The 14,939-nt window shown below is 49.0% G+C and overlaps 1 protein-coding gene across 1 annotated transcript in view; it reads right to left on the minus strand.

The window, feature by feature from the left end:
* col12a1b (collagen, type XII, alpha 1b) overlaps positions 1-14,939 on the minus strand; it is a 112,887-nt gene that overhangs the window by 75,532 nt on the left and 22,416 nt on the right. The window contains 8 exon segments of the mRNA XM_079754169.1: positions 1,337-1,483; positions 1,579-1,743; positions 2,635-2,754; positions 3,094-3,243; positions 6,966-7,096; positions 7,686-7,878; positions 10,091-10,360; positions 11,473-11,742. Of these exon segments, the coding sequence (XP_079610295.1) occupies positions 1,337-1,483; positions 1,579-1,743; positions 2,635-2,754; positions 3,094-3,243; positions 6,966-7,096; positions 7,686-7,878; positions 10,091-10,360; positions 11,473-11,742 (1,446 nt within the window).

Below are 14,939 nucleotides of genomic sequence, written 5' to 3' on the forward strand. Positions count from 1 at the left end.
TGCATTTGAGCAAGGCAATAAATATATTTTGTTGCCTTTAGTCTCTTGCCGGCGGGTCAGTTGACCTTCATTTCTTCTGGTGTTGGAACCACTCTCCAAGCCTCTGAGTTAGAGAGAGTCGTCCGTGTTCTGAGCCATCAGCCAGAGATCTCAGCTGCGCGTGAGCTCATATTCTGAACTGCCACCAATTCTCTCACCTTCTCCCTCTCGTTGTTCTTTCTTTTAAACACTGTCACATTACGTTCTTTCTCAACCAGCGGTTAAAACAGCAGTACTCTCAGCTTGGAGCGATCTCATGCTGTCTCTGAAGAGGCAGCAGCATTGAGAACTCAAACTCTAAATTCTCTCCCTTCCTCTCTGGGTTTCTGAGGACATGGCGCAGCGTGACTGGTCCATGGTTTGTGGGGACACACAAAAATAGCTCAGCCCTGTTTCTGCCACTGAATGGAGATGAGAAGAGAAGTGATTCTACCATCTAGTTCGCCTTCTTTCGATTCTCGAAGGCGATGAGAAGAGAAATGATTCTACCATCTAGTTCGCCTTCTCTCTCTAGACTTCTCTTTCTTCTGAGAGCAGCAGTCCTAACAGCAGCAGCCTCAGCGGTGAGTGAGCTTACACTGTGAGCAGCAGCAGCCCTGGTAAACAGAACGAGATGACGTAGACTTCCCTCTGCAGGGAGATCACTGGAAAGGCTCCCTGCTATTTCAAACAACAACTGATTTATCTTGAGAAAGACGCAGAAGAATTAAACGCCAACAAGAACAGAACTAAATATTTGCGATCCGTTTTTTCCCCCAAGTGCTAACACACACGACCACCTAGGCCTCCCAGAAACAGGGTGCATTAAAGAAACACAGGGTTAAGGAGTCAGGGGATGAAGCTGCTGTTTTAAATGATTATGTTTAACATTTAAACTGGGACCAGTAAGAGGCAAAGCTTCTTCCTCTAGCGTGTGATCACACAAGGAGGAGTACCGAAAAACATCTGAACGCTCTCAATGGAAATGATGAGAATAGTGTTTCGTATTTTTACCAGACGCTTTTATCCAACGCAATTTACATTTAATTCAGTTAAAGGTCCTTAAGGAGCAGGTAGGCGATAGGGGTCATCTTGCTCAAAGATGCCCACAGGTTAGGCTGCAGAAAATGGAGATAAACCCAGAACATTTGACCGTAAAGGTGTTCTTAGCCCCTACACCACCCTGCTCTTCACTGAACTGATAAAGAAATAAAAACAGGTTCATATGATAGCCAACAGTTGGGGGTAGACATATCTCTGATACCGACCTAACCCATCGTTACCGTCCCAACTACCAGGAGGTGGTTTCTGCACTCACCTGGACCCTTGACGCTGTTGCAGATGTTGGTGGACAGGTCGTCCACGATGTCCAGCAGGAAGGAGAAGTCCTTGACGTTGTACATGTGGATGACCTCCGGCTCGGAGGCGATGGACCGCAGCTCATTCACGTCCGCGTTCTTCACGCCTGAGAGGGAGAGGTCATCGCCATGGTTACTATCAAATCCAAAACGACCTTAACGAATGCTTTCTCCCTGGGGAGCGTCAGAGGGAGCCACCGACCGACGGCGTAGAGCTCGATGCCCTGGTCGCGGAGCTCCTTGGAGCTGAAGACGATCTCGTCCTGGGACTTTCCGTCGGTGATGAGCACGCCGATCTTGCGCGCATCCGGACGCATCCCCACGTTGACCTGGAAGTTGTTCTTCAGGATGAAGTTCAGCGCCATGCCTGTAAACACACGACCGGAGGGCTCGCAGTCAGGAGGTATCTAGACTAGGCTATACCCTAGACTCTACTGGACTCTGGACTAGAGAATAGATCCTAGACTCTACTGGACCATAGACTAGAGTCTAGACTAGACCCTAGACTCTACTGGACTCTGGGCTAGAGAATAGACCCTAGCCTCTACTGGACCCTGGTCTAGAGACTAGACCCTTGACTCTACTGGACTCTAGACTAGAGTCAAGACTAGACCGTAGCCTCCACTGAATCCTAGATATGTTTCTAGACTAGACCCTTGACCATACTGGAGCCCTAGACTAGAGACTAGACTCTACTGGACCCTAGACTAGAGACTAGACTCTACTGACCCTAATCTAGAGGCTATACCCTAGACTCTACTGGACCCTAGACTAGAGACTAGACTCTACTGACCCTAGTCTAGAGGCTATACCCTAGACTCTACTGGACCCTAGTCTAGAGGCTAGACTCTACTGGACCCTAGACTAGAGTAGACTCTACTGGACCCTAGACTTGAGACTAGACTGTACTGGACCCTAGACTAGAGACTAGACTCTACTGACCCTAGTCTAGAGGCTATACCCTAGACTCTACTGGACCCTAGTCTAGAGGCTAGACTCTACTGGACCCTAGACTTGAGACTAGACTGTACTGGAGCCTAGACTAGAGACTAGACTCTACTGAACCCTAGACTAGAGACTAGACTCTACTGGACCCTAGACTAGAGACTAGACTGTACTGGACACTGGTTTAGAGGCTATACCCTAGACTCTACTGGACCCTAGAGTAGAGTCTATACTAGACCCTAGCCTCTACTGGACCCTTGACTAGACCCTAGACTCGACTGGACCCTGGACTAGACCCTGGACCCGGACTCACCGGTCATGGTGTTCCCTCCCTTGTAGGGCAGGTTGGCCACGGCCTTCAGGAGGTCCTCGCGGGTGAGGTGCTCGTTGAGGTGCCACATGGTCTTGGGGTCTCCACTGTACTGAGCCACACCTACGGGGAGAGCACCAGCGCTAGTTAGCAGGCCACAGCTACTGAGCACAAAGCGCTACACTGCACAAAATGCATTATGGGAAAAAAATGAATAATCGAATGTGCTGCATGGTGCTAGTGATGGTGGTTGTTGACGCAGGCATAGTAGCAGTTCCCCTAGTCATGCTAATAGTAGCAGTACTATTAGTCATAGTAGTAGATGCAGTAGTAGTATGTGTGGTAACAGCAGCAGTAGTAGTAGTAGTAGCAGCAGCAGTAGTAGCAGCATTAGGTCTAGTGCTGCAGTGCTAACAGCGGCAGGAGTGTGCAGCCTCCGCCGTGTCGCTGTGGCAACCGTACCGATCTGGACCCTCTCGGGCCCGATGTCGAACACCCCGACCATGCGGCTGATGAAGGAGCGGATGGTCTTGAAGTTGAGCCGCCCGATGCTCCAGGAGCCGTCCACCAGCAGGATGATGTCCGCCCTGGCCTTGGTCTTGCACACCGCCTCTGCACACGCAGGGACACAGAGCCGTCACTCCCCCGCCCGCCGCCCGGTGGTACGGTCCAGCCGCGGGGGGAGCGAGGGGGAGGGGAGGGGGTGAGTTGGGGGGTGTTGTGTTGTGAAGTGTAGGAAGTAAAAACGACACGCACACACGGGTCTAAAGGAACACAATGAGCCAGGACGCCAGGGTGAGTCAGAGTAGTAACACACACATTCAGTACATTACAACGACAATTTTGTACAACTTTAGACAACACACGTGACTATTCACACGTATAAAACAACAACGTCTTCGGCTCCGCCGTCAGGTGACGGGGCGTGTCTCCAGCGTCTGGTTCCTTCTGTGGTCGGGTCCGGGGCAGAGCTCCACCCAGAGCCCTGCTGGGAGGAGGTTCTGCTCATGTTCCTCCAGACTCTGTGGAGGGTTAAGGCTCTGTGGCTCTGAGGCCGGTCCGTCCGTGTGTCTGAGGACACGCGTGTCCGTCCGCTCGGGGGGAGAAACTGAGCAACCAAAGCTTCGGACGTCTGCAAAGTGGAAACAGGTCAGAAGAGACAGGAGACCCACGCGCCCTCCCACCCCCATGGGGCCCCCGTGCACCCTGTGTGTTTGTGTGTTTGTGTGTTTGTGTCCCTTGTTTGTAGATACTAATAAAGTTACCGAGGGGCCCCGCAGCAAGTAGCAGCAGGGTGCCGGTTACAGGCGGCCTGGCGTGTTTTGGTCATTCATCAGCAGGGGACAGATGTGGGGGGGGGGGCGCACTCACCGCCGCGAGTAAACAATGTGCTCATCTCCCTCCGACCGCAGCATCCACCAACAAACAACAACGACGACACAACAGGCGTCCGCACCGATTTCAGTTTATTAAGTTTAACTTGAAGGGGTCTCTTTTTTCTCTTTTGTATTCAGGGGTGGTGTGGATAAAAAGCAGAATTTCTCAAGTGTATTTTGGTTCATGATTCCATTAGAGTCTCAGTGTGTGAGCTTGAGAGAGAGGGGCACTGGGACTCTCCACCATACGATTCCACCTCGTCCGCTACTAGCGTGCCCGCTTTGGTGTTAAGAGCGTTTGAAGAGGTTTCAGAAGGGCTTCAAGGGCCTTGCGGATGGAGTCGCCCTGCAGCCATCTGGTGTGCATCTGCACACCCCCGGGGGTCGGAGCGGCAACGGGACCGCGGCGTTCCCAGGGAGGAGACGGAGGCGTGGGGACGGAGAGGGGAGGCGGCTGGCATTGCCTTGTGTTTGTGGATGTGGATCTGATGTGATGTCTGTCATGTGTTTGTTTAGGGAGCGTAAACAGCGAAGGGAAGGATTGCCGGTGGAATGCGCTGGGAGAGACGGTGTGCTACTACTGTGGTCGCAACGTTCCACCATCGCACCAAGCTGGGCCCAAGAGGACCGCAGGGGGGAAGGACAACCATTCATCGCGAAGGGAAGGAATCTTGTTAGCGTAGCCGATTTAAAAAGTATAAATCATTTGTCAAACGGGGAAGGGGTTGGGTCGCATTTTAGTTGAGATCATCTGCTCAGAAACGAGCCACAGCCGGCAGCACTGGGGACAGCGATACTGTGTGGCTTTGTGTGTGTGTGTGTGTGTGTAGTTGCATGTGTGCTGTATGTGTGCAATTGTGCATGTGTGTGTAAACATATGTAGGCAGCACTATGTTTATGTAGTTCAATGTGTATGTGACAGCATATATATTTATCTGTATCTGTGCATGTGCGTGTGTGTGCGTGTGTACATGCATGTGTTTATGGGTAGGCACACACATACACACACACACACACTCGTTCCCTGTGTCAGGTTCCCCCATCAGTGTTGGGGGCTCAGTACTCAAGAGGACACATGATCAAAGGTCACCTCGGCAACGCTCCTCTGTGTTGTCTGAAGAAAGCGTTTGGGATTCAGAGGTGACCCCAATAATATCAAAGAGGGGTTCATGAACAGGGACCTTTTAGGGTACAGTCAAATGCAGCTCAGTGAGAGGCAGTCTCACACGGGTGGAAGGGGAACGGGGGCCTGATTGAGTTTATAAGATCCACATCTTGTGCGGCTAAATACCAAAAGATCAGTTCAGTTGTTCCAGATATGATATCAGTACCCAGCGCCAAGCAGCTAAAAGCAATTTATGCTAATCACAAAAGTGTGTGTGGGAACTGCATGTATAATCTCGACGGGAAAGAAGATTTAATCTCTTCTGACAGCTAATATTTTAGCATTTTGGCATGTGAGTATGCGTTGTTATTATGTCAGTCAACGGCGGCCTGTAGAACTAATGAATCACACGATCCCCTGCTATCAACAACACATTCACTCCGGTTCGCTTCCAGAGAGATCACACCAGCACTATCTTGCCTTGGAAAAACATATTTACATTTCTGCAGAATGAGGTGAATTTATGTTATCGCTGTTTCGGCTAATGTGTGCGTCACCATATTTGATTGGTGGTAGTTGTGAATCATTAGTTTTGTTAGGGCCTTGAGTTAAAAGCCCCTCATGTGAGATGAGGAACTTTAAAGTCAATATTTAGCTTACACGGTTTGTTAGGCTCAGTGTTCTGCCTGGGTCGAGCCTTTAGTCTGAACGATGGGTTCTTTAAGTGGCCAAAGACCAGAGCTACCGTATGAGCTGGTATTGAACACCTTGGTTATTATGACGATTTTAAGAAACTATGGTTATTATGGTGTATAAAAGTCTCTAAGAGATGTTATGATGTAGTTTATAGGCCAGGGTTAGATGTTATGATGGTGTTTATCGGTCAGATGTTATGATGGAGTTTATAGATCTATACCAGATGTTTTGCTGGTGTTTATAGGTCAGATGTTATTATGGTGTTTATAGGTCAGGATCAGATGTTATGATGGTGTTAAAAGTTCCAGATGTTATGATGATTTTTTTATAGGTCAGATGTTTCATGGTGTTTAAGACAAGGTGTTATGATGGTGTTTAGGACCAGATGTTATGATGGTGTTTAAAGCTCTATACCAGATGTTATGATGGTGTCTATAGGTCTCTAACAGATGTTATGATGGTGTCTATAGGTCTCTACCAGATGTTATGATGGTGTCTATAGGGCTCTACCAGATGTTATGATGGTGTCTATAGGTCTCTACCAGATGTTATGATGGTGTCTATAGGTCTCTACCAGATGTTATGATGGTGTCTATAGGTCTCTACCAGATGTTATGATGGTGTCTATAGGTCTCTACCAGATGTTATGATGGTGTCTATAGGTCTCTACCAGATGTTATGATGGTGTCTATAGGTCTATACCAGGTGTTATGATGGTGTCTATAGGTCTCTACCAGATGTTATGATGGTGTCTATAGGTCTATACCAGGTGTTATGATGGTGTCTATAGGTCTATACCAGGTGTTATGATGGTGTCTATAGGTCTATACCAGGTGTTATGATGGTGTCTATAGGTCTATACCAGATGTTATGATGGTGTCTATAGGTCTCTACCAGATGTTATGATGGTGTCTGTAGGTCTCTACCAGATGTTATGACGGTGTCTATAGGTCTCTACCAGATGTTATGACGGTGTCTATAGGTCTCTACCAGATGTTATGATGGTGTCTATAGGTCTCTACCAGATGTTATGATGGTGTCTATAGGTCTCTACCAGATGTTATGACGGTGTCTCTAGGTCAGGACCAGAGGGTTCATGGTGTTCAGGACCAGAGGGTTCATGGTGTTTAGGACCAGAGGGTTCATGGAGACCTTACCAGAGATGCCCGGGGGGGGAGAAGGCTCGGTCAAGTCCTCGATCAAAGTGGTCTTCTCCTCTCCTGCGAGAGGCAGACTCACTCCGTTATCGAAGACCCCCGACACGGCCACAGAGTACATCGTCCCCGCCCTGCAGAATGGACAGACGGGGCAGCGTTAGGCTCGGCCGGGGAGCGGTTCATGGAGAGGAAACGGCCCCCCAATAAGAGAGTGTGGGGGTGAGTGGTCCGTTATATTGTACCTGGAACATGGCCAACGGACTGCATTTATACAGCGCTTTCTTAACCAGTGGTCACTGAAACGCTTTACAATATTGCCTCACATTCACCCATTCATACACACATTCACACACCAACGGCGGAGTCAGCCACGCACGGCGACAGCCAGCAGTCAGGGTGAGGCGTCTCGCTCAGGGACACCTCGACCCTAGGAGGAGCCGGGGAATCGAACCAGCAACCTTCCGGTTTCCAGCCGACCCACTCTGCCTCCTGAGCCACATTCCGGCCCTGATGTTCATGAGGTTCCCTCAGATGTTGTGGTGTGGCGTCCCATAGGGGATGTGTGTTTGGGTTTTGTTTGATCTCGTGTATCAGGGCCGCTGGTTAACAGGCGCCACCCGGGCGGCGTTCGTTACTCTCAAACCCCAGGATCCCCAGAGGTCTTCATCCCTCCGTCACACAACAGCAAGAAGAAGCAGCCATCAAGGACCAGGAGCTCACCTCAGCTCCTCCAGCACGATGGTGTTGTCATGGGGACCGACCAGCATCTCGCCCAGGTCCACCTGGTTGCCGATCGGGTGGAAGGTCACCTTGTAGCCCTTGACGTCCCCGGGGGCGGGGTCCCAGGAGACCCTGAAGCTGGTCTTGGTTGGCTCAGAGGTTTGCAGGTTCCTGGGGGCCTTGTAGGGGGACACTGCGGGGGGAGACGGTGGGAGAGGGGGGAGTAAGGAATCTTCAAAGGTCGGAAAGAATCGGCACAGCTGCAATCTGGCGCATGGTTTTGACCGTTTCGCTTTTGGACGCTCGCGCCAGGATTTAGAGTCCGTCCTGTGACTCCGTGACCCCGGAGGACTTCATCAAGAGCCTCGTACAGAGCAGCGACTCGCTGTGTGTTCAGTGAGGAGCGCGCAAATGGAGATATGCATGACGGAGTGTCGGGGTTTGCCTTTGGGGACGTCGGCCGAGAGAAACTATTGAAAACGCGCCATTTTCTTCCTTTCAATTCGACTCGAACACTACACACTGCCTGAGCCAAGATTGACGCTACATCCACCTCCCAGGACAAAATAACCGCCTATTGTTCACGGTGATGTGCGTGAGGCTTCTTGTTGTTCTGAATGCTACAACGGCACTTTTACTTATTGTTCTACAAACTCGCAGCACTTTCAACATTCTGGTTAGTCGCTCCGATTTAGATTCCGTGCTGATTAGTTTGGTCTCAGTCTCCTCAATCGTCTGATAAGGACATGATACAAGGGTACATGTTGAGTCTTATAAGGACATGATATCAGGGTACATATTGAGTCTTATAAGGACATAATACCAGGGTATATATCGAGTAGTATAAGGACATGTTATCAGGGTACATATTGAGTTTTATAAGGACATGATACCAGGGTATGTGTTGATTATAAGGACGTGATACTAGGGTATGTGTTATTATATATGTAGTGTGGTGTAGCTGCCAGCAGGGTGTGAGTGTGCTGCGGGTGCCTACTTACAGTCGTCTTATCAGGACACGATACCAGGGTATGTGTTGAGTCTTATAAGGACATGATACCAGGGTATGTATTGAGTCTTATAAGGACATGATACCAGGGTATGTGTTGAGTCTTATAAAGACATGATACCAGGGTATGTATTGAGTCGTATAAGGACATGATACCAGGTATGTATTGAGTCTTATAAGGACATGATACCAGGTATGTATTGAGTCTTATAAGGACACGATACCAGGGTATGTGTTGAGTCTTATAAAGACATGATACCAGGGTATGTGTTGAGTCTTATAAGGACATGATACCAGGTATGTATTGAGTCTTATAAGGACATGATACCAGGGTATGTGTTGAGTCTTATAAAGACATGATACCAGGGTATGTGTTGAGTCTTATAAGGACATGATACCAGGTATGTGTTGAGTCTTATCAGGACACGATACCAGGGTATGTGTTGAGTCTTATAAGGACATGATACCAGGGTATGTATTGAGTCTTATAAGGACATGATACCAGGGTATGTGTTGAGTCTTATAAAGACATGATACCAGGGTATGTATTGAGTCGTATAAGGACATGATACCAGGTATGTATTGAGTCTTATAAGGACATGATACCAGGTATGTATTGAGTCTTATAAGGACACGATACCAGGGTATGTGTTGAGTCTTATAAAGACATGATACCAGGGTATGTGTTGAGTCTTATAAGGACATGATACCAGGTATGTATTGAGTCTTATAAGGACATGATACCAGGGTATGTGTTGAGTCTTATAAAGACATGATACCAGGGTATGTGTTGAGTCTTATAAGGACATGATACCAGGTATGTATTGAGTCTTATAAGGACACGATACCAGGGTATGTGTTGAGTCGTATAAGGACATGATACCAGGTATGTATTGAGTCTTATAAGGACATGATACCAGGGTATGTGTTGAGTCTTATAAGGACATGATACCAGGTATGTATTGAGTCTTATAAGGACATGATACCAGGTATGTATTGAGTCTTATAAGGACATGATACCAGGGTATGTGTTGAGTCTTATAACGACATGATACCAGGTATGTATTGAGTCTTATAAGGACATGATACCAGGGTATGTGTTGAGTCTTATAAGGACATGATACCAGGTATGTATTGAGTCTTATAAGGACATGATACCAGGTATGTATTGAGTCTTATGAGGACATGATACCAGGTATGTATTGAGTCTTATAAAGACATGATACCAGGTATGTGTGGAGTCTTATGAGGACATGGTACTAGGTATGTATTGAGTCTTATAAAGACATGATGCTAGGGTATATATTATTATATATGTGTAGCGTGGTGTAGCGGCCAGCTGGGTGTAAATGTGTGCTGCAGGCGCCTCCCTCGGAGGACAACGGGACCAACGTACGTGTTGTTCCTACTCCTTGCCTTGCTTTTCCTTCCCCGTGGCGGTACATGGGGTGGACCTTGATGTCGTAGGTGGTCATGGGTTGGAGCCTCTTCATCACCGTGGAGCTCAGCGACCCCGGGACCTTCAGGGCCACCTCGCGGCCCCCCGGCCCCTGGGAGATGTGCCTCAGCCGGTAGTGGGACACCTTCCCCGGAGCGGGGGTCCACGTCACGCGCATGGTGCTCTCCGTCTCCTCCGTCACCACCAGCGCCTTGCCCGCCGCCGAGGCTGCAGGGGACAGGAAGTAAGGGGTTAGCGGAGACAGGAAGTGGGTGATGGGGAGACAGGAAGTGGGGGTTGGGAGTGACCAACCCCTATTATTGCTACGTTACTCCGCCCATTTATATAGTATAAGTTTTAATTTTATCTCTTCAACTCATATTCTATATTCTATTTTATAACCCAGAGAATGACCGTTGCTACTCAAGCTTTGTTCTTATTAATGTCCGCATTTGTAGAACGTAGATTAAAGTGGCCTCGACTGCCTGCTAATTTGAATGTCCAGTGTGTGTTTGTAGGTGTGTGTGTTGTTCTTCGAACTAATGTGAGCTCTCATGATCTCACGGTACAACCATTCCGTTCCCAGTAGCGGGAAACACAGGAAGCTCTGACAGATGTGTTAATTCTCTTGTCTGACATTATTGACGTCATCATCTAAAGGAGGCCCCTGATTGGTTGGTTCATTCATCCTCCTGTTGGCAAACAACTTCTGGTTCAGTTCCAGCCTGCTGGGGAGGCTCAGCCCTCAACGTCTCACGTCTCTAGACGATAAATCCAAGGTCTTCATCCACAGATTATTCTGGAACTACGTTGATTTACTTCAGGACAGGAGGTAATTATGGAAGGCTGGCCAAGACCCATTTGAAATATCCCAGATAATGTACTGAGTCCCTAATGCTCTCCTTGTGTGGCTTTCAAGGTTTCTGAGGGGGGTCTGGCTGGAGCTGTGAAGCACCTTGGGAACATCACAGAGACTAAGGTCTGCTAGTGAGACAGGTCTCCTGTCTATACCCTCTCAGGCCTCCTCTGGGGTCGTGGCAGCCTGCTTTTCCTGCTGTTTGCAGAAGAGAGGTTTGTGAGGTGCTACGATTGCCAGGAAATTGAATAAACCCTACCTCCCCAAGTTTTATTATTCAAATTTCCGCAATCTGCATTCTGATTCCCGTCTCCACGGAAACCACACTGGTCTTAATTAGCGGAAGGTTCAGTGATCGCACCGAAACAGCAAATAAAAACAAGTCTGTCCGCAAAGGACTACTTCGGTCCGGACCCCCCAGGACTAAACCCCCATCAGATTGGGGGTCCCGGTGATGAGGCCCTCCATAACAACACTGACTCACCATCGGTGGTCTCCTGTCCCAGGAGGGCGGGGCTCTGGCCGCGGGGGTACACCGCCACCACCGACACTTGGTACAGGGTCTCGGGGGTCAACCCCTCCAGGGGCGTCCGGCTCTGGTCCCCGGGGACCGTCTTCTCCCCGGCCTCCTGGGACACCAGGGACTTCCAGAGCACGCGATACTCCTGGACTGGACCCGGTGACGGAGTCCAGGAGGCGGAGAAGCTGGTGGGGGTCACGTCGTCAGTGACCAGGTCCCGGGGTGGAGTCAGCTCTGAGGAGGACCAGAGGGAGACGCAGCGTTAGACACGTAGACCTGCAGGGTGTAGGGTCTAGACCAGGGTGTAGGGTGTAGGGTCTAGACCAGGGTGTAGGGTCTAGACCAGGGTGTAGGCTTTAGGGTCTACCCCAGGGTGTAGGCTGTAGGGTCTAAACCAGGGTGTAGGGTATACCCCAGGGTGTGGGGTCTACCCCAGGGTGTAGGCTGTAGGGTATACCCCAGGGTGTAGGGTCTACCCCAGGGTGTAGGCTGTAGGGTATACCCCAGGGTGTAGGGTCTACCCCAGGGTGTAGGCTGTAGGGTATACCCCAGGGTGTAGGGTCTACCCCAGGGTTTAGGCTGTAGGGTATACCCCAGGGGGTAGGGTCTACCCCAGGGTGTAGGCTGTAGGGTATACCCCAGGGTGTAGGGTATACCCCAGTGTGTAGGCTGTAGGGTATACCCCAGGGTGTAGGCTATAGGGTCTACCCCAGGGTGTAGGCTGTAGGGTATACCCCAGGGTGTAGGCTGTAGGGTATACCCCAGGGTGTAGGGGCTAGTTTAGGGTGTAGGCTGTAGGGTATACCCCAGGGTGTAGGCTGTAGGGTATACCCCAGGGTGTAGGCCCCGTGGTCCGTTCAGTTTCATTGGTTCCCATAGTGTTCATGTCCCATGCAGCTGTGTTTGAAAATTGTGTGATAATAACCACGGTTGATGTCATGGCAACCGCGTCATGGCAACAGCATCATGGCACTGATGCATCATTATCCGCCTGAAGTCGCTATTCAATATCGGTCTCAGCCAAGAACCGTCACATCGGGAATACCCGAACATAAGTACATAATAGAGTAGGAAAGTACCGTTTTATAAGTATACCATTTCCCATTTTAAAAATACAAAAATTACATAATGCAACATCAGATCATAGCTCAGCGCTGACACGCCCACAGGCTGTTCTGTGTCTCAGAAGGCTCAACTCTTTTACATTCAGGGTGTTTAGCAGACGCTTTTATCCAAAGTGAAGTACATTTTTCAGAAGGAAGAGCAACAATAATATATGGCTGTCGGTACAGTAATGACGTTCATATAACCAAGTGCCAAGCACTAACAATCACTAGGTTAACCCTGTACACAACAAGGATAGCTAGGATAAGATGCTACACAAGGCTTAGTACTCTCCATCCTCATGACCCCCAAGGACATGAGGAAGGATCCATGCACCAGCAGCTAGACCCCAGGCCTGCAGGAGACTGGAAGTCCGGTCCAGCTCCGTCACAGATCGACTACAAAGCCCAGACATGTGCTCTTCCTGACCCCAGCACCCCAGAGTTTAGACTGCAGGGACCCCCAGGCCTCACAGACCCGTCCCAGGACATTTATTTAGCCTGCTTTGCTGCAGATGGGCCGCTATCGGACTTCAAGGATCCTGGGCCAGCATTCCTGGAATAGACAAATAAATATCTCTGTGCTTCTCCTGATGAGACACGTCCCAGCAGTGAACGTCCTTCCACAATAAGGCGCACACGCACCGACATACACACACACACACACACACACACACACACACACACGTGCACACTCAGACACGCACCCACACACAAACACTTACACATATGCACACTTACACATTCACACGGACACACATACACACGCACACACGTGCACAATTAAGACAAGCAAACACACTCACGCACGCACACACACAAGCACACACTTAAGCCCTATCCTTTAATTTCCTTTATTATGACTTTTTTATTGTGTCTCTGACAAGGCTAATCATCTATTGTTTTTACCAAGTCAAATTCCTTGTTTTTACACTGTGGAAAATAAACTGATTCTGATTCTGACTTAAGACAAGCAAACGCACGCACACACACCCGTATGCTTACACAAACAAACCCTCACAAACACACGTGCACACGCACACATGTGCACGCTCCCTCCCACACGTATACATACACAAACAAAACACACACACACACACACACACACACACACACACACACACACACACACACACACACACACATACACACACATACTTACACAGTTATGCATGCACCAGTACAGACTCGTGCATGAATGCACACACACACACACACACACACACACACACACACACACACACAGCAGGAGAGACGTGAAGGACTTGGAAGGTTCCGGAGGTTTTACTGCGTGACCCGAGCTTCACTCCCAGCTGATGAGTACCAGACGGCAGCAGGAGTCGATCCCGGCCCAACTCCCTGATCTGAGGACCTAACGGAGACCTCCTCGAGACCACCACACCGGACCTTCCGGAGTATATATCAGAGTAAAGTTTACATTCATACTCTGAGTTTTAAGAGTATGTTGATCACACTCTTGAGTTTAAAGAGTAAGGTTTACATTCATACAGAGTTTATATCAGAGTAATGTTTTCATTCATACTCTTGAGCTTATAGAGTAAGGTTTACATTCTTACCGAGTTTATATCAGAGTAATGTTTGCATTCATTCTGAGTTTATACTAGCAAGGCAATACCCTTGCCATGTTTACAGGTTATATTCCCTGTGTAGCTCAACCTGTAGAGCAAGGCATTAACCCTGCCAGGGTAAGGGGTTTGATTCCAATCACAATATTGTATGCCCTCACAGTATTGGAAGATACCTTGGGCCAAAGTGTGCACCAGATGGCATCTTACATAATCAATACTCCTGATTCTGCCGGAAAGGTGAAAAATGAAAACTATGCACGACAGATCAATCCAACATTCATTCTCCCTTCACATCTAAACAAAGACAGAGATCACTTGTCTTATCCACCCCGGAGTGAACTGACCCTGGGTCAGTTCCCCTCGCTGGCAGAGAGTGAGAGGAGTGAGGTGCTTCAGGAAATGCTTCTGAAGCCGCGCCAATCCGGACGAGGAGACCTTGAAATCCTCCAATTTAATTTCACCGATCAACAGAAAAGGGCTGTGTCTAATTCCAGGGTTCCCAGTGTTTCCGAGCAGCGTGCCAGAGACCAACAGACCCCATCCAACCTCATAAATCCTCTCTTGAAGGCCTCCAAGAGACCAACAGACAGTCTAACCTCATATATACGCTCTAGAAAGCCATTCCAGCACCGGAGACCAACAGACCCATCTAACCTCATATATCCTCTCTAGAAAGCCTTCCAGAGACCAACAGTGCCATCTAACTTCATATATATGCTCTAGAAAGCCTTCCATAGAC

The sequence above is a fragment of the Pollachius pollachius genome, assembly GCF_949987615.1.
Source record: "Pollachius pollachius genome assembly, chromosome: 16".
NCBI lineage: Eukaryota > Metazoa > Chordata > Actinopteri > Gadiformes > Gadidae > Pollachius > Pollachius pollachius.